Genomic DNA, 23,808 nt, shown 5'->3' with positions numbered 1-23,808 from the left:
AGTTCAAATAAAAGGTCAGACATTATCATTATCCGTCAATTACCCTAGTTTACCACAGTATAAAACTAGTCACAGTATGCAAAACCCTATTGCTATTTCCAAGGCTCCATACTATCAGACTCTCTCGGAGCCTCCCAGCCACACTGCTTCACTGTCGGGATAAATGGATATACAGAGAGAAAAAAATCTCCCCCGATTCAATATATGTTACATTTATGTACAGTACATATGTGTATTTATCCTAAAGCGAGGTCTTTAATGAAAATTAGAAAGAATGATCCTGAGGTAGAGAATTTACTTGTCATGAAACAAGTTTGTGTGGACTATATTGTTCAAGTCTTTCCAAATGCCCTTCTGCTGCAGTGGACCCAATTAAAGAGCCAGTGTCACATTCATACAAGTTATAACAATATCTGTAAGATGTATTGGACCTTACTGTTCCCTTTCTGGATCCCTTGAAATAACTTTCAGTACTTTTTAGCATTACGAACAGCGTCGGGCAACAGACCGGTGAAATCCCAGATTCTAATTACCCATACCGTGGTCTTAGTAGGGTGTAACTAAAGGGACAAGGGACAAGGCACGGAAAAAAGGCAGTGGGGGTGCCTTTGTCTCTTTTAACCTCAAGAACGGTACCCCTGACCGGAGTAGCACATCGTGAGCTGAGGACTATAAATGAAGACTCCTTGACAAACTCTTTCTGTTGATCCAAAGGGTTAGGACCCACGTTGCATAAAAACAAAAAACCTTAAATAAATCTAAAACAAGCACGACATGGTATATGATGACACTGTTACAGTTTATTCAATAATTAGAAATAGGTGACCAAATGACACTGCGCTGTCCCTCAATGGCATTAAACCTATGCAGGCTCTTGAGTTAAATGTAAAAAAAAAAAAAAATTTACAACAATAATAACAACTCACAATTATTGACACAGCTTCTGCAGGATATACAGCGTAATTTAGAAAGAGATATTAGCTTTATACAAAATAATAAACAGATTAGACTTTCAACTATTCATGGAAAGACAGACACACTACATTTTTTACTCAAATAACTGGTACAGCACATTAAATTGGAAGAAAAACATGGGGTACAGTTAATTAATACGTTACTAACACAGCTAATACTATACATTAACTTCACTCTGTGTGACTGCAGTTTAAGATCATTAAAATTGTATTTTAGCCACAGTTGTCCATCAATCAAACTACAGAATGACTACACTCTGCAGAAGTTTGTCCTAACAGTTTATCTGCCTTTCGGGAAGAGTTTGTGTTGCCTGTACAGATACATATCTTACATAGTCTGTAAGAAATAGCATGTCACAAGGTAAAACCAAAAAAAAGGGAAAATCAGCCTAATTGTGTAAAAATAGCCTTCTATGTACGGTGTGAAATTACCAGCTTTTCACAAGATTAGCTGGAAAAGGGCAAGCATAATCATCCAGCATCTGCCATGGCTGTAGTGTTATGAGGACTCTCTCAGTACCCGCAAGGGCTGCGTCACGCTCATATCGAAGCTGAGTGATCAGTGTGTGGCGGTTTCCTAACAAGCAGAGCTTAAAGAAAACACTCGTCTACAAAGCCACCTCATACACGTTCTCTCAACATTTGGATCACCGCCCACTTAGCTCAACACCACGTGGAGTTTTTAGTAACTGGCGAGATTTTCTATGACCAAGAGTTCAAGCTGATCAAGTCAATTGGTTAGAGATGAGGACTTAAACACATAGAAGTTAAAACCCCATTCAGTCACAACTGGCCTGCAAAAATAAATTATTTTTTCAGCCTTCCCCGATATGAAACTGCTGCAAATTAAATGTAAGCTACTACCCTTAGAACTGAAGCCAAACTGCCCTTAATAACTTTCTACTTCTGCTGTGTGATAATGCAAGCAGACTGCTGTCCATCTATCCTAGTGACAAGGGCAGTGTACAGTTCAAGCTATTAGCCAAACCAGTTTGAAGATTTAAGTGACGTACAATAAAAACATGGAAGTCCAGCAGGATCTACAGATGTCATCTTGATCCACCATGACTACAATCTTATATACATTTTTTTTTTTAAATGACAGAAAAGAGAATGTTTTTGTTAAATAACAATTTCCCCATAGTTTAACTTGATAAACTGCAGCTCAAGAATGAGAAAGGATAGTAAATGAGGAATGTATGCTTCATAAAAACTTGACTTACACTTAAGTTACAAATAAAAGCCGATGAATCCTCTAGTGTACTAGATTAAGTGTTACATTTTGAAAGTAGAGAGAAAAGAAACAATACAGGCTATATATTTATGGGTCATAAATCTTGTATATTCATTCTTTAAAAAAAAAAAAAACTAAGTCATAATGCATATAACCATAAAATTGGATTTAAAGATTTTCTTTTAGATTTCTAAATCTAAAGCTTACCACTAAATCAAGATATTTTAGCCAAGCACCTTGCTTGATAGCGCATGTGTCTGGTTTTACTGTTATCACAGGTGATGTAAAACTAACCCATCAAAAGCAGAATGCAGCTCTATCTCAGTCAAGCACTGGTTAAGTGGAGAGAATGTGTAAAAGTTAGGTCTGTGGCCGAACAGTCTAGGGGGCAACTAATTCAAGTCATCAGAAATTGTTCTATCAAACATGATCAGAGTATTGTTTGATTGTTCATCAAAAAACAACAAGAGTTGGGGTTAAGCTTAGAATTATACAAATTATAACCATGGAAGCACTATTCTGTGCCTGGGATGTCCAGTGACATTACCAGCATCGGTCAGCTCCAGATGTTGGTAGAAGGAGCGATGGGTCAACTTCTAGTTTTCAAAGTCTATGATGTACAAGGGCTTAGAGCTGCTGAACTATACAGAGCAGCAGTTTCCATGACTTGAAGGACCTAAATATGGCAACAGCAGTGAAGAAAGAGGCCTTTACATCTTCTGAGTTTGGTTAGTCCCCAGAACATTAAGTGTACAAGATCTGTTTCAAGTTGAATCCATTTTTACTTCTTCCACTAGTCAAGCGACAAACTGTCTTGACGTTTTTTAGGTTCTTGTGCAAAATTGTTTGAGGTTCCAGTTCTGTTCAGTCCCAGGCATCTTTCCTCATGATTCTTTCTCCTGCCTGTCCATATTGCTGCTGTGTTCAAAAGCATCAGAAAAATATATTTCAAAATATACATCCAAAAATCCTCATGCTGTGGGTGCACAAGGTCCTGAGCTATTGCAGTATCTGCAGTTATATAGATAAAACCATGGTGGTAAACAAAAGTAAAAATTCAATGGAATTAGTTGTAGCAGTCGCCTATTGGCACAACTTAAGCACAGTACATTAACAAATCTGTGTTGTGCTATGAATGAATCTTAAGGGAGACATGTAACACATAAATTACATTTAACCTCCTCTGAGATATATATATATATAACACTCCAGTCACATCTGCTGTAAACCAGGATGGCCACTATTAGGCAAGTACAATTGGAAAGTTTCTATAAATCTTACAAAGTTGTTGTCACTTTTTAATAGAATGAACATTTAATTCATAGTACAGTTCTTACAATGCGTGGCATCGAAAATATTAGCATAGCCCCTCCTTAGTTACCATAAAATGACACGCACTGGTGCTACAATTAAAAGTGTGTTGTAAACCCATACCAAAGTTTTAAAAAAAATGACTGGGTTAAGATGATTTTTTTTTCCAGGAATAATAGCACTACTATCATATCATACTAACTCTATTAATGTTGTAAACATACTACACGGTTTTATTACCTGGAATCATGCCACTCTCTCAGACTTTCCCAAAGAGCTGAAAAAACAAAACAGAAGGGAATTGCACAACATAGGGTAACTTTAGAGTCTAGTTTATGAACATTTTCTTTCTATACACTTTGCACACAATGCCCCAGATGGATTCCTACACACACACACACACAAACACACAAGGGGTAGGGGTACAGCACAAGGTAATAGAATCAAGTGGAAGAGTAAACAATGTAGGTTCAACCTGGTGTGACTTTACATTACACTGTAGCCTCAGATAACATCCTCAAAAACTAGTTTGTGTGTGTTTCTTTTCAACTAGTATTCTATTACCTTGTATATGGCTACCTGCTCACCACATTAAAAGCAGCACCCATTAATTTAATGCAGTCTTCTATCTACAGTATGGCGACGTCAGTAAGTACTGCCCTCGACTGATTCACACCCTTTTTTCAAAGCATCAATCAGATGATTTATATTTAATAAGGTAAGGGTGTCATGTTCAGAGCAAATTTTGATATAAACAAATTGTTTTTAAAAAAAATAAATAAATAAATCAACTGTACTGGTTTGGTGTTTGCTTTGGCAGCAGTTTGAAGAAGAAAAAAAAGTGTGGGTGATCCTTACTGTAGAATAGCTCTATAGACTATATACAGGTATACAAACTGCACATATAATCTGCATATCATGTCCAGGTACTCCTGTGAAATGCATAGCATTTTCAGCAAACGTATGCTTGCGTTGGAAACTACTAACATCCTAAAGCTTTTGTATGATATTAAACTTCAATTTCAATTTGAGCTACACTATACATCCTTTTAGAAATGCTGTACATGATAAACAGACATGATTTTTCACAGAAGTCTATATAACCATGGATTACAGGTTTATCGAGGTCTTCATACCAAAGTGCAATTTGCTGTTACAAAACCAGCAACAAATAATGTAGTCAACCTATTGATTGCTTGAACTGATATCAGGGAGTTTCTTATTAGTTGATAAACCTGAATCATAGGATAATAAACGATTGAAAATTTGAAAATTCCACAATATACTGTATCTTCCTAAATTGACATGCACTTGAAAGCATGCAGTTTTATTTTTGTGCTCTTCATGTACATTTTAAAATTATGCATACTTTATATAAAGAAATTGGACAAAAAATAGATCAGATTTATTGTACAATCACAACATATAAAGATATAATTAAAACATACACCGATGAACAAAAAATAAATAAATCAGAACGGAAATTTCGAAAGTAAAACGATGTAGGGGGATACAAAAGATTGGATTTCATGACTAAATTTACTCAAAACAAATGCATGTAGTTTTACGAGTTCAAATTAGGATGGCTGTACAGCAGTCCTACCAAGCCAAGAGCCTTAAAAAAGGAGGAAGGAGCCAGGGTAAAGACAGAGGATTTGTCGTAATGAAAAAGGAACACCATTATTGAAATGCCTGAACAAGCAAAACACCAATCTCTTCCTGGAATTATAGGAGGCGTGTAATTTAATTGGCTTGATTGATTGATTGATTGATTGATTGGACTCACAGCAAGCGGATCAGCAGCAAAAGCAGCCACGCTGTTTCTCATCTCATTCTCACTGCCCCTCAACGGGATCAGAGAGATGTTACCCAACCTGGCGTCCAGAGGAACCCGGGATGCACGCACCTTCATCGAGTCCGAGGGCCACACATTCCCGTCGTGCTACAGAGAGCCAACAGGTGTATGGAGAGAGATTAAACAAGAGAGCTTATGTATACAAAATCGGCTAAAAATATTTACTACGCTGGAATCAATCCATCTAATAACCACGTTAAAATGTATCCAAAAGTATTGTTTCTGGAGTCTTAAGGATTGGCTTTTTATAATCAAAATTGTCCTTACACAGAACGTGTACTTATATTTTTTATTCTATGCTTTTAGTGGTCCAAGGTTAATATTAAACAAATCAGAAATAATTGTAGGTTCACAATATACGAGATTTGAACAAATGTACGATTAACAGTAGAACAGCACCACCTGAAAGCTCGAATCGTGAATTAATAAAAATAAACATAGAAACAAAATAAAGTCTGCATCAACAAAGCTTCCCTCGGCTGCTTAGACTTTCCCACTGTGAAGGTTATTTCCACTGCCAGTGTTATATTGTTATAACTCTTAGCTGGGGAGCTCTCACCCTCTCCTAAATAACTCACCTGTATACTCAGAAAGGTGGAAAGCCACTCCCTCATCTCTGTCTGGGTGTCACAGCACAGGTACCTGCAGGCAGGTGAAATGGGTGTGGTTAGTATCAGGGTAGGCCCCTTTTGATATGGAGAGATGTGGCCCTTTGAGTTATGAATAAAATAACGTCCATTTAAGATTACATTAAACTCCTTAATATACATCTGGAGTGCTGTACATTTTAAAAGTTGAAAACGTCTATCTACATCAGAGAGAGAGACACAAGTAAATGAAAGATGTGAGTGACACGATGGGACTTTTCAGATTACGGTCACATTGTGAAGATTAGAAACCCTTCAACGTTGTGTAAATGGAGCACACACTTTGCGCGTTGGAGTGCCCATTTTATGGCCAATTCATTTGTCACATGTCAGGATGCTTCAATTTTTAAAAGTTGTGCAAAGCAGGTGTTCATGCAAGAAGCTTTATAAAATGCTGGGGTGTACAACAGGTCCACTTGTACCATAGGCAGTGAATCTCATTTTAAGCTACTTTGCAAAACATGTGCAAGTTATTGAGAAATAAATTCTGAAAAATTGGGGGAAAAAAATATTTAAAATGTTGACATAATTATATCAAAACTTGATATATATATATATATATATATATATATATATATATATATATATATATATATATATATATATATATTAGACACACACACATGCTGTTCCTTGCCGGTGCTGTCCCAGCAGCTTACATCAAGGAGGACGGGCCTCTCCTGCAGGCAAAGGGCCTCTGCTGTATCGATTGTGACAAGCCAGCTGCTAACAAGATGCTCGGATACATTGTGAAAAGTGTTGAATTTAAATCAAGGGAAGTAATGTTAAAATTGCACAATGCACTAGTAAGACCTCATCTTGAATATTGTGTTCAATTCTGGTCACCTCGCTATAAAAAAGATATTGCTGCTCTAGAAAGAGTGCAAAGAAGAGCGACCAGAATTATTCCGGGCTTAAAAGGCATGTCATATGCAGACAGGCTAAAAGAATTGAATCTGTTCAGTCTTGAACAAAGAAGACTACGTGGCGACCTAATTCAAGCATTCAAAATTCTAAAAGGTATTGACAGTGTCGACCCAAGGGACTTTTTCAGCCTGAAAAAAGAAAAAAGGACCAGGGGTCACAAATGGAGTTTAGAAAAAGGGGCATTCAGAACAGAAAATAGGAGACACTTTTTTACACAGAGAATTGTGAGGGTCTGGAATCAACTCCCCAGTAATGTTGTTGAAGCTGACACCCTGGGATCCTTCAAGAAGCTGCTTGATGAGATTTTGGGATCAATAAGCTACTAACAACCAAACGAGCAAGATGGGCCGAATGGCCTCCTCTCGTTTGTAAACTTTCTTATGTTCTTATGTTCTTATGCCTAGATTGCTACCACCTCTGCGGTCTGGAGAGCAGTGCTGGATGGACCTCTAGGGCACAGAGCCCGCTCATTTACATGCATGCACTACTAAGTCTATGAACGAACCCGTGTCACTTTATATTGCTGTGACCCTTATTCTGTTATAATCATCTGAGGCACTACACATTGTGTGGAACGATAACTAGATCAGAATAGGGCCTGTCATTCCTTGTGTCAATAGCTGCTCTATTATTGTTCTGTGACCTTTAAAGGCGTGAATACTTTTTGCAGCATTTTGTAGGACCCAAAGTCATTGGAGGGCAGGGTCTGTAAATTATATTTCACACAGAAAAATGATGCCCATACAGTCTATTATCCAGCTCTAACACCATGAACCTTGACAATACTGAAACTCCACAGTCACAGATTGTAACTGTTGCAACCCTACACCTTAACCCCTTAAGGACCAGCCATATTTAATCTGTAGCTGTAAAGAGAACCAGGTTTGATCCTTTGAAGCTTCCAGGTTACATATAAAGCTCTTTCAATACAGTAAAAAAATATATAAACTTAATTTATATAACTTTAACTTTTTATATAAAGGGATGTCATCCAGACCATTCCTGAAGGGATACAGAGCACAATGCTCCATTCTCCACTGTCCAGCACTTTGTGGTACCAATGATAGTTCATGTCAAACTTACCACTGCTGTTTTTCATGTTTCTCATTTGCATATACAACTGTAAAACCCCAACTATAAAAAAAACAAAAATGTTTCTATTAATAGGACATATTAACAACTAGAGCTCTGTTGACAAAAGTAATTCTTAGTCCATTCCATATATATATATATATATATATATATATATATATATATATATATATATATATATATATATATATATATATATATATATAATGTATATGTGTGTATGTTAACCATTCACTCTACATAAGCACAACACCATCAAACTGACCACTTATTGGAAACTATAATTTGCTGTCAGATATGTATGACACGGTACATTTTTCCAGAAGTACTCTTAAGAAAATGTGGTCTAATAGGTCAGCAGTATTACAAATAGTAATATACAAATAATGTATCATGGAAGACACTTGTTGTCCCCTGCACAATGTTGCCATCTAGTGGCATGATAGTAGACTATTATAAAGACAGGGAATTAGCATAATCGGTTACAGGACCAGTGTACACAGAGTGAACACGCAGGCCATGGGATGGCTCACCATCCCATACAGCTTTACATATGGAAGTGTTTCAGGAGTTTATTAAATCCTCACCAGGTCGGTGGTCGCAGTTTCTTTTTGATTCCCTGGTATATCTTGAGAGATTTGACTGTCCACTCTTTCTCTGGTCTGTGACTCTATTGGGAAAGAGAAGCAAAGACATTAAAAAAACTTATGCATATGCATTCAAAGCATAGATCAGACTCAGACCTAAAATCGACAATTTCAGGAAAAAAAAAAAAATACAAATCAACCCCAGTGGTGAACGTTTATAACTCCCCTTGTTCTAGACACAATCCACACTGTTTTTATACCACCAGTCCAGTATATTAAGCTCCTTTCTCCACTAGTGTTCCAGTAGGAATGCCAGTTGCTAGGCGACGGAATGTATTAACCTTGGCTGTTCTTATTTAGAATTTGTCTTTTAATCTTTGCAAAGCTAATAACAAATACAGTTATAGCATGGTTTTATTTATTTATTTATTTTTTTTTTAACTATTTTAGCTCTAGGTAACTAGTGCATCATTTAAACAAAATGATATGTGTTCTATACCAATTGTGTGTCCTATACAATGTGCGAAGCCTACTCGGGTAACAGTATTCTGAACTAAGGTCACTCTGACAGGATAGTGTACGAGTGTGCATCATTCAAGGGATGTAACCAAAGGATGCTCAGACATGCACATTGTGCACAATTGCAGAGTTACATTAGAAAAACGAGTGTATATTCAGTGTTTTATACAGGGCATACCCAAGACTGGGACAGGTTAAATGGTCAGTTATTTTCTTAAGACTGCACTAGCAGGGGAGTTATTTGTCCTTGATCTCTTACATATGTGCAGAGCTAAAAGAGATAGACTGACACCACCAGGTAACATAGCAAAACCAGAGCATCTAGAGAGGACATTTACATGAGACAAACAGACTGCTGGATTATGTCTCGTCTCTTGTTTTCTGTTATTATGTATTGCTTATTATTTTTATTTATTTTTTGATCCGATGTTCACCCCACAAACCTATTTGTACTGTACATAGGTGTACTGTATCAGTTGGATGTATGGGTTATAGTCGTTTACTTACACTATTGTGTTTCAATTGAATCCCACTGGATTTGGGGACTCCTACTATATACTGTACACTAGTAGGCACGAGTGTTAATGTTTACATTATATAAATTTTAAAGCCAGAAATTGATTACTTTGCAAACAGGTTATTCTAGGGACTATCCAGCTAATTTTAGTATCGTTACAAGACTAAGCTGGCTAATTCCTGGAGTAGCCCTGCATGGTGACATTCCACAATGTTTAGTTCAGAAACTATTGTACATTAAGAGGTACTGATCCTGAAGTGTACATATGTATTTACTTGCTCGGGTGGACTTGGTTTGCTAGGTTAGAAGCTGGTCATTTGCTTTAGGGTTTTTTGCATGCATTGAAAAAGTGGGACAGCCAGCAGTCCTTGCCATCTGTTCTGCATATCATGCATGATCAATAACAATACCATATTCCTTTTAATTTAAGACGCCCTCGAATTTAAGATGAAGCCCAAACTTCCCACCCTAAATTTGAGGAAAACATAAAACATCAAATAAATATGCATTTACAAAGATACAACCTAAATTATGCATATGAAGGCAGTTTCACACGGAGCATTTAGGTAATGTGCTGCTTCTCATTTCCAGCTTACTCAAACTTTTTATCTCCTAACTTGTGAACTGTTGTATTGCTTAGCATGTCGAAAAATACGGGGGTCTGATTAGCACTTCCGATCTGTCCAAGCTGGTAATGTTTGTTAGAACAGACCCTAATAACGATATGCTAACATTGTAAAAGCTTCTCTTGGAATTCATCAGGAAGTTAATGGCGCTTCTTTTCTCCGCAGTCAGTCACGTTGCTGCTTGTGCATTCGGGCAGTGAAGTGTTTGTTCTTTTCTCTGCAGTCAGTCACGTTGCTGCTTGTGCATTCGGGCAGTGACGTGTTTGTTCTTTTCTCTGCAGTCAGTCACGTTGCTGCTTGTGCATTCGGGCAGTGACGTGTTTGTTCTTTTCTCTGCAGTCAGTCACGTTGCTGCTTGTGCATTCGGGCAGTGACGTGTTTGTTCTTTTCTCTGCAGTCAGTCACGTTGCTGCTTGTGTATTCGGGCAGTGACGTGTTTGTTTCTCTTTCCTCGGCAGTCAGTTATGTTGTTGTTTGTGTGCTCGGGTAGTCATGTCTTTTGATGCCGTTTTTCATACACGCATCACTATACCGTTGGCTATTTTGACAAGAAAAAATGGTTTTAAAAAAAAGTGTGCCTTAAATTCAAAGGAATATGGTAATAATGAAAATCACTTCTAACAGCTGCATGCGAGTGATAACGAGCCAGTACCATCACCCAAGCCTGACGGCACCACCAGAAATCCCCAGCACAAACTGTAACCACCATCTGAATGGAATCTCTACTTACGCACTGCTGCTCTGCCTTTTGCAGTTTTTGAAGACTCTGTGTGTAAAATGGTTGGATGTGAACAGCCATGCTTTTAAGTCTCAGTAGTAAATGGGATTGATTATTTTTTTCCCCACATATGAGGAACTGCACCATTTTAAAATAACCCTCCAACTATGTATAGTTCAGTAGAAACTTATTCCATCACCAGCAGGCAATCAGATGTTCATTTGCTAAACCAAGACACAGCTTAATAGCACAGTGAGCATCCGTTTGGGTGAAGTGCAATGCACATCTAGTGAAAGTTTATGTTTACATATTGTGGCAGAGCAGAGGCTCTGCACATGGGTGTGTGTGTGTGTGTGTGTGTGTGTGTGTGTGTGTGTGTAGGACTGTGCCAAGAAAAGAGACTCAGTTCAGCGAAGGCTTTGCCAAGCCTGTATAGAATACAGATAAAGGTTAGTTTAATGTGCGAGGATGGCTGTGCTTGGGTGCCGTGTGTATTTAGAAGTGTTTTATGTGAAACTCTTGTTTTGTTCCCGTGTTTTGTTTGTTTTTGTAAATAATAAAAGTGCTGCAAAGATCTGAACTGCAGTTCCTGCCTCTGAGTCCGCTATTCCTGCTGCGGACCACCCTTGAACGCCCTCCACTTTGCCACAAAATATATATATATATATATATATATATATATATATATATATATATATATATAACATTATATAGACTACTGTGAGCATCTTCTTTTAAGTAGTAATCTAAATTATATTACATTGATATTTACTGTTGCTTAATAAATTGTAACACATGCATAGACTACTGTGAGCATCTTCTTTTAAGTAGTAATCTAAATTATCGTTGCACGTTGACATATTTATTAACACACCTTAAAATAAACAAGTCATTCAATAATAGCGTATTGACGGGCTGATCCCTGGTGTCACAATGGAACAAATCCCAGCGAGATTTACGTTAGATCAAACCTCACATTAAAATCTGACAGAGAACAATTCCCTTAAATCGTTAATAAATACTGCATGTTACATGAAACTATCCCAGATGTTTGGATTTGTCCCAATGGTGTTGGGCGATTATATTTTGTATTAATAGATTTGTGACACTATACCCGCTGGACTGGTTGTTAAATGGACAGACTGCACACTATCTTCCCTTTGTGTGGTGTAACAACCTTTTAAAAATAGACGTTAATTAAGTGGGATAGTAATTATTCAAATGGAGTGCTCCCACCTGCGGCCTGCTTATTGCCAACATGGCAGTTGCAAGTTCTAGTTCCAGGCTTCATTCACTGTTAAAATATTCTCAGAAACATCAAGTGCCCTCTATGTCTTTTAACTAGCAGTATCCAGATATAGAATGCATGCATGATTCTTGACAAACATACAGTGGCCAGCTGCTTACCCGGACTTCCTTAAAGAGTCGCAGTGACGTTCTGTTCAATATGAAGTACCGATCATGGAAAGCACTCAAGCCGAGGCCAAGCAAATGTCTGTCCTCACGGAACTTTATCATGCCATGTTTTGAGTCATCCACTTTGCTTGCTATTATGAAAAAGAAAGAACATGTTTTATATATGGATTTCTCTCCCAACTGCCACTCTTGGTAGTTCCAGCATGTCATTTCTGGTGAAGGGGTCTGGGTTCTATTCAATCTAGTAACTAACTTGCCTAATGTTGATCTCATAGAGTGAGTGAGTGAGTGAGTGAGTGAGTGAAGGCAATATTGTCCCAAAATGATTCGTCCCGTGGCCTTGAATTTCCAATACGTTCACCAAAAATGAGTATATTCACTCTGTTAATACTTTTACATTTGAAACCCTCTTGAAATAAAGGCTATATATTAAGTTTGATAGTGTCCCATTCCGTCCACATCCCCCTTTATTACAAAATAGAAAAACTAGCCGTTTATACAGTATCGATCTATCAGTAGACAATACTTTTTAATTGCATATTCACTGTCAATGTATGGTCCATTTCACACCAGAATGGTAAGGGAATACAATAGGGAGAGATGTCATATAAAAGTACAATGAACACAAAAACCCATCTGAAACAAAACACTTTGCATCAAAAGAACGTTCAATTACCAACTGGTGATACCAGGCAACAACTACACAATAAAATAAAGACAATGCTATTATGCATACATTGGCACATACCTAGGTAGATGAGCATGGCTTCCATAGAGAAGTGCTTCTTCACCACTAGGTAGCTTTCAGTGCCCAAAGAGTGCAGAATGGGCAACACCTTCTCCTGGTAGTGCAGGGAACGCTCTGTAAGCAATGGAGACAGCAGGGTTGGAGTCGGAGGCAAGAACTGAAATATACCACACATATTTGACCTTACTGCTTATTGAAGGGACTCAATTAGTCTTATCCCAATTGAAAGACAACAGACTTGGATAACTATTGGTAGTTTTTATGACTTACTAGAATGTTTTATAATTTGAGGTTTGTAAAGTTTTTTTTTTCAATATATTATATTTGTATGAAATGACACATGGTGCACATTAAATCTTTCAATAATCTTTACTCTGACATGTTAACTCCCATTGCAAATCAAAAAAAGGGAGGCACAAAGTTCACAAAGAAGACACTGAGCATCAAGAATTAACTCAATGGTGGCGATGGACCCACCTGTCTCCTCCTTCTCATTCACCTCGAAGCAGCACCAGTAATCCTTCTCTCGGACAGTGATTTTCCTGCGGTCAAGGATCTCAAAAGCCAGTTCTGCTGCCGTCATGGTGGCTGGGATCTAGAAAGGGGAAGAGAGCAACAGAGAACATAAGAACGGACAAGAGTGAAGCTACTACAATGGACTCCTTTTAATTAGTACCAGCTACCACCTCACCTTTATGTGCTGCTCAGCTGTCTCCTTTTTTTCTTCAAGGTAAACTGTGCATATGAAATCACCAGCGGGCTGAAAAAAAAGAAATCCACACCGAAATTCAAAATACTCAAATCAAAAATAGAACTAAATTAGACAAATGTTATGATTAGAGCCTTAGTCAAAACAAAAAACCATAGATACGTATTTGAATCCATACGCTAACCCAGATAAAGCAGATTGGTGCAGGAACAACAATTTAAAAAAGTTAACTTTGTGAGTAAATGGGCTTCACTGAGATTCAAGTGAAAATCAAGCCTCAAAAACAAAATGATCATCAATAAACTAACAAGGGTCAACAGAGAATATGATAAAATGTTTTTAAATCCTTGGTAATTGCTACATCTTTAAATGGCGCTAAACACTAATGCATCAGCTACTTTTCATTAAAATGACCCAGCTTCTACTTTTAAATTAACAAAATTCCCTTTCATTTGGATTAGTTGCCCTGATTTTAGTTTTATTTGGTTCTTGTCTGTAATATTACCTGTTTAAAACAAGGCTTATGCTTAAAATAAAAAAAAGCTTATTTTGGACGTGAAAACCTCTAGAGAAATGTTCTTCTTCTGACGAGTCCCATCATTAGCTATCGTGTAATCACTTTCTTAGTTGCTGTTTTGTCCTCTTTGTTTGAGTCATCTAGCTAGAGGTTTCAATGTTGATTTCACATTTAAATGTACCTCTTCAGTGTGTGCTCACCATTCTGAGGCTACTGTGTGGTTTTCTTAAGTGGTTATCGGTCATGCAAGATCTATTTTTAATCTGAAATTGAGAACTTGTTCAAAACATTCTGAATAGGTAGGTAACACAAGAAACAAATCTTGAATACACAGATTATTATATTTTGACAGAGGCTCAGTTAAACCTACTGTACAGTACAAGCCCCAAAAAGCAAACAGCATCACTCACACACCTCCAGCATGTGTCTATAAATCAAGAAATGTGGAACGCGAGCAGAAAGGTGCGCCTAAATTTCTTAATAATATAATATAATAATATCTTAATGCCACTCGCATCAATCCACTCCTACACACCCAACCCATGAATCTGCATGCAAGTCATAGCATCTAAACAAACTCTGTGCCATCTAACAGCCCATCTGCTATCAGTTGTTCTATTCCAAAGACGATCAGATATTTTGCACACTAGAGTTAATGTGCAATTACATGCTGCTCTTTACTTGTATGATGATTTGATTTGTTATTAGCTACACGCCTTAACAACATCATCAACAAGTACAGCACTTCGTCTTGGACCCTTGTGGTTCTTGCTCGTCCAGTTATTGCCCCCCTGTCCCACAACACTTACAGGCACTTTACTGCTAGAGTTGATGTCCCGTAATTTAATGATGGCTGAGATTTCATCCAGTTGTTTCTGGAGCTGTTGCTCGTTGACCTGTGGGGAGAAGCATGAGTTGTAGTTTTAACATAGAGGCACCAAGACTACAAATCCCAACATGCACACAAGGTGCCTCACTTTGATAAATTCACACACATTCATCTGACAGGCAGAAATATTACTGAGCCATATGACAATTCACCATTAGCATACCTTTACTTTCTGATACATACAGTTTAATTTAAAATAGGAAAGACAGAGAAGCACTTAATGAGATACCGTATTCCTTCAAATTTAAGACGCCCAGATTTCCCACCCTCAATTTGAGGAAAAAATAAAACATCAAATAAAAGATGCAATTACAAAGACACAACCTTAAATTATGCATATGGAGGCAGTTTGCTGCCGCCTGCTATGACGCAGAGCATGACAGTTATGCGCTGCTTCTCGTTTCCAGCCATGATTACTTGTTGATGGTTACTTGCGCAGCCTTTGTTGCATCAATCAAGACACACAAGATTAACTTTTTTAAAATCCTGATTTGGTCACAGGGTACAGTTTCATTAAGCTGAAAACTGTTTGGAAAATGATTGTTAGTATTCGGATTTACAAAGGGTGATCGAAAAATATGCTACTTAAGTTACAACTGACTGCTGCATTCTTTTAAGGAAAACAAAAATGTACCTGTAAAACTCACATTAAAAATGGCCACATAGTGGCTGATGAGGTCCTCGACGACTCTCCCTGCATTGTAGTCCTTGCCGTCTGTCTGGAAGAGTGTGGGACCGAATACGATGGCCAGGTTGTGGAGGTTCATCTGGTTTATGTCTGAAAAGCACTGGACACTGCCGAGGGGTAAAACACGAGAAACAAACCAACATCAGTGCCTTTTCCGTTTTCTATTCATTTACAACAATTTTACTATTTCTCCTCCACAGGATCCAACAAGATCTCCTACAGTCTGGTCTTTAGTACACAAGTGATACACCTTCCTATCAGAATCCACTTGCATGGCACTGCTGCAGCTTATATGACCTTCTAGTAACAACTTCTAATTTGAGTCTCGTCTACTGTGTGGACAGTAATTATTCCAGGTGTTAGGACATGGGGGTGGTGTAAAAAGTGCAGTAGAGGTTCCTTACCAGTAGAGGTGATTGACAAGGGCTCTCAGAGTGGCCTTGTTGACTCGTGGCAGGTTGCTGAGCAGTGTCTGATAACGAAGGACCCTCTGGCAATCATCTGCCACAGCTGCCAGGGACAGGAAGAAGAGACAGATCATGCAACGCTTAATGTAGTCAACGCATATAGGTTTTCACCAAGATGGAAACCAACCGGTCTCAAAAAGAAAAGATAAGGGAGCCAAAAGGTGGTTGGCATGGAGACTGAACTGCTTTTGCAAAATACATATGAATATCTCAGTTTAGTTTCTAGATCTTCCAGAGAGTCTGGAAGTGATATCCCTCCAAATCTGATAAAACTAAAGTGAAGTGCACAGTGAGAAACGAGGTAAAAACATGTGTGCAGTTTACTTAATTCTTCGTAGTGAATCCCCGTGTCACATGTCATTGCTAAAGCGAGGAAGGCCCTCCCTACCTGGCGTGCTGAGCCAATCGTTTGCAGCCTCGCTGGTGAACATGCCCTCCTCTGTGTCTCTGAAGAACCTCTTGAGCACGTTGGAGACGTCATCCACCTGGTGCTCGCCCTCCTTCAGGCGCACGTTCCGTGCATCCTGGCGGAAACTCTCCAGCAGCGCTGCAATCTTGGAGTTCACTCCACTCTTCCGGTAGATCCCTTCTGAGGTCAGGCCTGCAGGGGGCGACAAACACAGCGGTCAGGGAGAACTCTGTAGAATTAAACATTGAAACTGAATACAGGGATCCTACATGAGGGAAATACCCATTTAGATTGATTTTTTTTTGAAAAAAAATTTATTGGAATATATGTAGGTTCATTTTTATATTAATACCGTCAGATTATTTATTTGGAAAATTTAAAACTACAGCAGGAGACCATAAAGACAATGTTATACGATTATATTTCAAGGTTAACACATACAGTAGGCAGTACTAGACCTTGCTTTGTTTATTTAGTTGTTTACTCCTTGCTCACCACACTGCGTGATGTAGTCGATTGACCTGTCCACTATCACGGGGATGTCACCCTCTGTTAGCTGCTGCTCGCATAGCGTATGTCCCGAGCTCCTGGCTGCCCTCTGTATGGAGCTACACCAGCCCTGGAAATCCAGCTTCCGTTCCCCTTGGATATACAGGGTCCTAGGGAACAGAGAGAGATGTGCTTGTTTGAAGCATGTGCATGCAACTCCCTAGTTGTCAATTTGTCTTAGAGGTTGAGACGCTACATATTCTGAACAATGTTCAGGACGCTTATAAACCTTTATAATTCGAATTTACAAATACTGCACAGTCAATCCTGTATATAACATTGTTGGGGTAGAGAATTGCAAATCTCATTGTATAATTTCATCTGTTTAGAGAAGGTATGGGCTCCTCCAGTTAAGTAAGCGAGTGGTTATGTAATACTCTAGGGGTCAAACATTGATTCAAATGCAGCATGTCCTCTTCTATAACAACCTGGATGTGGTTATCCCACAGAGTAGAATTTGTAAATAAATAAAATAAATTGATAAAACCTGCTTTTCGAAGTTACACCCAGACCTTTAAGTTGACAGACCACACAAATGTTTTTGTTTTGTGTTTTTAGATATAGGGCAAAATAAAAATAAAAAAACTGAAGAAAAAAATAAGTAAATCAATAAATAAATTAAAAAAAACTCACCTCCTCCTCTCCACTAAAACCAGCACTTCATTTTCTTGCTGAATCGCTATGGAAACAAGTACACACACGTCTTAGTTATACTGAACGTCAACAGGTCCTATGGCTCAGATCGGTGTACTTTAGGTCATATCATTTTTCCCTTTCTGATCTACTCTATTATTTGGTAGCTCTTGGCAACAGCAGGTACAAAATAATCATAACTAGCTTTCTATACTGTATTTACTGGTACATGAACTGCATAACTGCAACCTCCACAGCACTAATGTATCTTTTAATGTGTTTGTTTTTTCTTTTTCATATTTAAGAATCTGCAGTTATTGTATATTGTGACATCATTATTAAGCAAACACTTAAATTCCTGTTTAACTTTGTGAGCAATGACATAGCTTGAAGAAATACCTTATCTATTTATGGAACACAGGAGTGCTTGCTTCCTCAGATAATGAAGTGGTAAACCAGTATGCTCAAATAACGGAAGTGCTAAACAAAAGTAGGGAGAAAGCGTTTCGTCCTGCCACTTAAAAGATTCTGAGACTGAAAACAGCCCCAACAAACAGGCTTCTGCCTAACGATCCAGTCTTACTGGTACCCATATTCTTACCATCACAGTTTCAGATGAATTCATCACATTACAGTTGACTACAGGGCTCCCTCCTGTGTTTCAATGCCAGCACTTGCCACTGGAGAACAATGTATATTTATATCTATGATGCTGCACCTGCACACAGCGCACGTTCAGTGCTAAAGGTCTACTTCCTGCCCCCTATGGTACTCACAGAGCTCTTGCAGCTTCTTCAGATGGATAGCTTCTTCCTCTTCGCTGTCCTCAAAGCAGACATGCAGAGTGGAGCCCACCAATGCAAACCAGCCCACCCTGGGGCTCTGGAGGTTCAACCCGTCTTTGTACTGCAGTCGCCCGATCCGCTCAAAATCCCGATTCAGCAAGTCTTCCGCACTGGACGGGATAAACGACTGGGAAAGGGTACAGGAAGCAATATGTTAGTGTCCCAAGTATGGCGCTGAGGGCATTTACAACAGCCATTTTTTAGGCAAAAACAACCTTGAGAGACTTACACATTATTAGAGGTGTTGGTTTCTCAGTTCCCTTATTTAAACCCTCCGCCATTTAAATCAATTGAATTGACCACACTATGTATTCATATGAAAAAGGTGCTGTGTATCCCTCGGTGCATTAAGAGAAGCTGGTTGGGCACTACAGTTACCTTGGCAATGGATTTCACCCACTCTCTCATAGCATCCGAGTTGTCTGTCCCAAACAGATAGAGGCGTTCCGAGTCTGTGTAAATCTCAAACGTGTGATCGTAACTGAAAGAAAACAAGGGAACTTTTTACTTTTACACATTTCCATTCTTTCCAATATAGATAAAGGTCTGCCCTTTTAGCTGTGTTCATTTGAAATTAAATGCCATTTAAACGTATCAGTTTTTTATCTTACTAAATGAAACAAGCATGTCAATGACATTAACTCCCCCGCCACGGCTGTGATTTCAAAGTAAGAGCTATCAATAGCATGAACAATTAGATGATCATGATTTACTGTAAAGGGATGTCAAAATAAAAAAAGCAGTAGAACAGACAGCTTCATATAGACCCCCGGATCCTGACGTGCTCTACAGATTGTGCTGAAGTACGAAACAAAGTTTCACCCCAATTGAATTATTAAACATGACGTACAGACAGTGAGGCAGAGAGACAGGTCATTTTCAAGAGAACAGGTCGCTTTCAACCTACATAAAAATCTGATAAGGGGGCGTCATTGGAAAAATGTATGCTACTGATAGGCAATCAAAGTGACATCCTCCACACACACGTTTAACAAGATATGCTAAATGAAGTTTCACAAGTAGACAATAATTTTCTACATGTTAAAAAAGTAAGTGTGATATACAGACACACAGATGGATGGAGACCGTCTCCATATAGCCTGAGATCAAGATTGTAAACCTGTCTGCACAGATTATATGATTTCATGAAAATTATAGTGACAAAATGAAAAAAAAAGAAAAAAATTAATCTGTATGTGACTTTTTCAAAGCTTTAGGAAATTATAGCTGTAATCATTGGAAGCATATTTTTCTGAATAAAATCACTACAGTATGACTGAAAATCAAAGTCCTCTTGGGCTTTGGAATTGAAGAAGCGGCTGCATACCCATGTGTTTCTGGAACACTGACAGCAAGGCATGCAATCTCTTTCATTCTGAGATCCCCATTGGGGGTGGAATTCCGAGGGCTCTCGAAGTAACTAAAAACCCCATCATTCAAGGTGCACCAACGCTGGCTGAACTCTGAATCAATTATAGAGAAAAATCAAAATCAGAGATTAGAATAGGGTTGTTTTTGTGAACAATAACAAACATCTTTGGGGGCGTAATGTAATGGTAATTACTTTTCTGAAGTTTTTAAATACAAAGTTAAATGAATATTTGAAAAAAGTAGTAGTCATAAAGCAGATGTAACGTGTGTAACACTAAGCTTCTGGGATATGGCTGGAGCTTAAATGGTAAATGGAACCAATTCCTGTAATGGAACTTGCTTGTGAAAATCCTAGAATTACAGCAGTGTACCAGATATGGTCAAAAATGTCAAATGCATAGTTATCCCTCCCAGAATACAGTACAGTGCCTGTCGATACCAACTATTATGTGCGATTGATACAACACGTAATTATATTGCTGCTCTCTGGGACACTTTTGAAATCAACAGGACTACATCAAGAGTTTTGGTGAACCACATTTTTATAACAAAAACATTCCTTGTCTCCATTTTCCTAAATGCAAAGTCCCAAAGAAATACTCAAAGCACTTGGCAGATGGGTGTCTATTGTGAACAGGTTGACAGGCGAAGAGGAACAATAACTGACCTACCTTCTTTAGCTTTCCGTTCTGTAATTGGCTTTCCCACTGACCCTGTCTTGAACAGAAATCCATTGTGAGTGATTGAGGGTGGAGCCACATAGTATTGCCTGTCCAGGTGACATCCCACCTCTGACCTCGGGATCTCTGGAACCAGAAGAAAAGGAAGTTGGACAACCCCACTAATTTACTGAACTTTCAAAGCAGGGGTCTTAAACTCCTTGCGTGAAAGTATGAAAGGTTTAGCAATCACAGTCGCACTGGCTTAGAATTTATTTCCCTTAAGAATAGCAAAGGTGGTTTAAAACACAGCAATCTCCCCAAAGTTCACTGTGGGCTTCTTATGTAAAGACACATAAACATCACATCACCTGCATAAACTGTATATCATGCTGAGGAGAATAAACTAGATTAAAAGTTACACATGTTAGGGTGAGGCTGCTGGTAGAACAGATACAGGTTATCCTCAACTGCACATAACCTCAACATAGAATGCTTGTAGAAGCTGAACATTGAAGATATCCCTAAATAACAAAGTCTACCAGAAACCATATCTATAGCTATGCCCAAAGGTTTTGCTTCACCCTATAAAATTCTACTTAATTTTATTTCATAAAGTCAACTGAAACCTAATGAATATTGATACATGAACATATTGAATTATATAGTGCCTTGTAAAATGTGACATTTCTAATAAGAAACACTGTACTATTATTTTGGCTTCCGACAGACTCTTGCGATACCATTTTGTAGTTTCTTTGATTATATAATGTTAAATAAAAGATCTAAAATTATGTTCATAAAGTTTCTTTTTTTCTTATTTTTTCTTTTAATTGTGTCTCAATCTTTAATTCTAGGATGATGCAAAACTTTTGGGTTATCACAGAATGAAATGGCAGACGGAGAAAGCCAAAGTTTTATCCGAACAGCGTTTACGTGGTCGGGGATAGTATTGCGGGTGGATTGTCACCCACCTGTGTTTTTGTTCTGGGCCAGGAACTCCATCTGCAGTTTTTGCTCAAAGCTCTTGGCCAGGGAGACAGGGGAGGGGCAGTCCGGGTCTCCTGTGTCACAGTTCACATTTGCCCCACAAAACACTAGGGAGAGCGTCTCACCAACATCGCTTGACTGCATATTGATGCACAGCGCCTAAAACAAGGAAGAAACAGCAACATGCTAATACTTTAACATTTGCTTTTATAAATCCTCTCTCATTTAGCAAAACAGTCACAAAATATACATCAGTGACCGATTCTGAATTTGTTTAAATATATTGAATCCCGATTATAGAAATAAATACAAGCCACCGCTCGCTCTTCCCCGTGGCTGTTTAATCCCCTCAGTTTGCTTCGTTGATGGAGCTCTTGGCACCCAGAAGCATTACAGTGATAGAAGTTGTGTGTGCCAGTATACAAATGAAAAATGACCCAGTGCCACATTAATATTATGTTCTTCCAAAGTGATTCACAGGTTATCAAGAGTATGGCTCATTTTCCAATTGTTCGACACAGTTCAGAAGTGCCAGAGGTTTTGTATTTTCTTCTAACACAGTTAAACATTGATGACAAATTCAAATTCTGAGCCCAGGGAAAAAAAGTCACAACAAAACTTGTAACAATTAAATTGGTAGTGTAAAAACCGGAAAGGAAACAGCAGTGAACACAAGCGCAGTGTAAATCCATTCTCTTCATAGATCAGGAGCCTTCCCCCATGCAACAGCGCTGCACAATTAAGGAGGACAAACCACCTCTGGTGAATTCATGAGCGGCAGCGCCATCAGCAAAACGAATGTTTTCAACCAATAAAACATTTAGATCAGGGGTCTAAAACCCCGGTCCTGGAGAGCCCCTATCCAGCAGGTTTTCTAGGTGTCTTTACATCATCAGAGGTTAAAGATCTAGAACACCTGTTAATCTTGACTAATTAAGTCAACAATTGGTTCAATTAAGCAACAGAGATCGGTTGAAGCTAAAACCAGGAACCACAGCAGCTCTCCAGGACAAGGGCTGGAGACCCCTGATTTAGACAATAAAATAAAAAGGTCAATAAAGTAGTCCATATTGGATTTGTGTGTTGCTATAGTCAATTCTTTGATAAAGCGTGTGCAAACTCACGCATGTTATAGTACACATTCAGCCAGCTACTTTTACTACAGTTACTGAATTGACCAACGGCTCACAACTGCTTAAACAACTGGTTGTTGATAAATCAACTGTAAAATGTGTTTGTTGAAATAACAGATGAACATATCTATCAACAACATTCCAAAAATACTTTTCTGCTCAAAACAAATCTGCCACCAAAATGACTAATTTACTGTGTAACGTATATTAAACATTGAATGATACCTTAACTAATGTTTGTGTTCCACTGCAAGTCACACAGTCAGAAAAGTGTAGGGTTAATCTGGGCTGCATTGCATTGTTCATTTTCATCAAGGGAAGGATATAATGTAATGTGTACTTGCCAAAAAACCACAAGAAAGCAGATGACAGTACTTGCGTATCCAGTCTCCCAAAGAGAGGGAGACTATGTCAAATGGTTAAAATTCCTTTTCGTCTGCTGAAGCAAAGCATGTCTGGCCTATGAACCACAGTACAGTTAAAACTGATATAAAATTTAAAAATGTATCTATTTTAATAATTATAACTCAAACTGCATGAATTAGAAAACTACAGAAAATATTGCATGTCAATGACAGAATAAAAGTACTACAAAGGCATGCTATACAACATTTTCCATAGAATATAATGCTAGATTATTGCATAGTATGTACAGTACACTGCATTTTAAACTACAGTACATTTGTAATGTATAATCAATTATTTTATTTAAAAAAAAAAACATAGCTGTACTTCCCAACTTTATTTTCAGCGCAGTTTTAATTTGCCTTAAGAAAAG

General features: G+C 38.2%; 1 protein-coding gene across 8 annotated transcripts; it reads right to left on the bottom strand.

Annotated features, from left to right (window-relative positions):
* Positions 1-780: 780 nt before the first annotated feature.
* LOC121302652 (arf-GAP with Rho-GAP domain, ANK repeat and PH domain-containing protein 1-like) lies at positions 781-22,458 on the bottom strand. Of its 8 annotated transcripts, none has more exons than XM_041232680.1 (22): positions 21,882-22,454; positions 20,920-21,054; positions 20,205-20,340; positions 19,256-19,358; positions 18,809-19,004; positions 18,033-18,078; positions 17,346-17,509; positions 16,830-17,042; positions 16,379-16,484; positions 15,934-16,081; positions 15,207-15,293; positions 13,863-13,931; positions 13,649-13,766; positions 13,172-13,285; positions 12,415-12,554; positions 11,020-11,055; positions 8,628-8,710; positions 8,032-8,082; positions 5,953-6,016; positions 5,306-5,461; positions 3,760-3,796; positions 781-3,219 (listed from the first exon to the last, which is right to left on the bottom strand). In XM_041232680.1, the coding sequence occupies exons 1-21, from the start codon at positions 22,039-22,041 to the stop codon at positions 3,779-3,781; spliced, it is 2,343 nt and encodes a 780-aa protein (XP_041088614.1). In that variant the 5' UTR covers positions 22,042-22,454; the 3' UTR covers positions 781-3,219; positions 3,760-3,778. The 8 variants fall into 8 exon arrangements, with proteins under 8 accessions (XP_041088614.1, XP_041088612.1, XP_041088616.1 ...); XM_041232678.1 differs by having other exon boundaries at positions 781-3,126; positions 21,882-22,453; XM_041232682.1 differs by having other exon boundaries at positions 5,394-5,461; positions 21,882-22,452.
* Positions 22,459-23,808: the final 1,350 nt, after the last annotated feature.

The sequence above is a fragment of the Polyodon spathula genome, chromosome 30 (assembly GCF_017654505.1).
Source record: "Polyodon spathula isolate WHYD16114869_AA chromosome 30, ASM1765450v1, whole genome shotgun sequence".
Classification (NCBI taxonomy): Eukaryota; Metazoa; Chordata; class Actinopteri; order Acipenseriformes; family Polyodontidae; genus Polyodon; species Polyodon spathula.
Note: the sequence above shows the minus strand (reverse complement) of the source record. Positions and strands in the feature narration are given on the sequence as shown.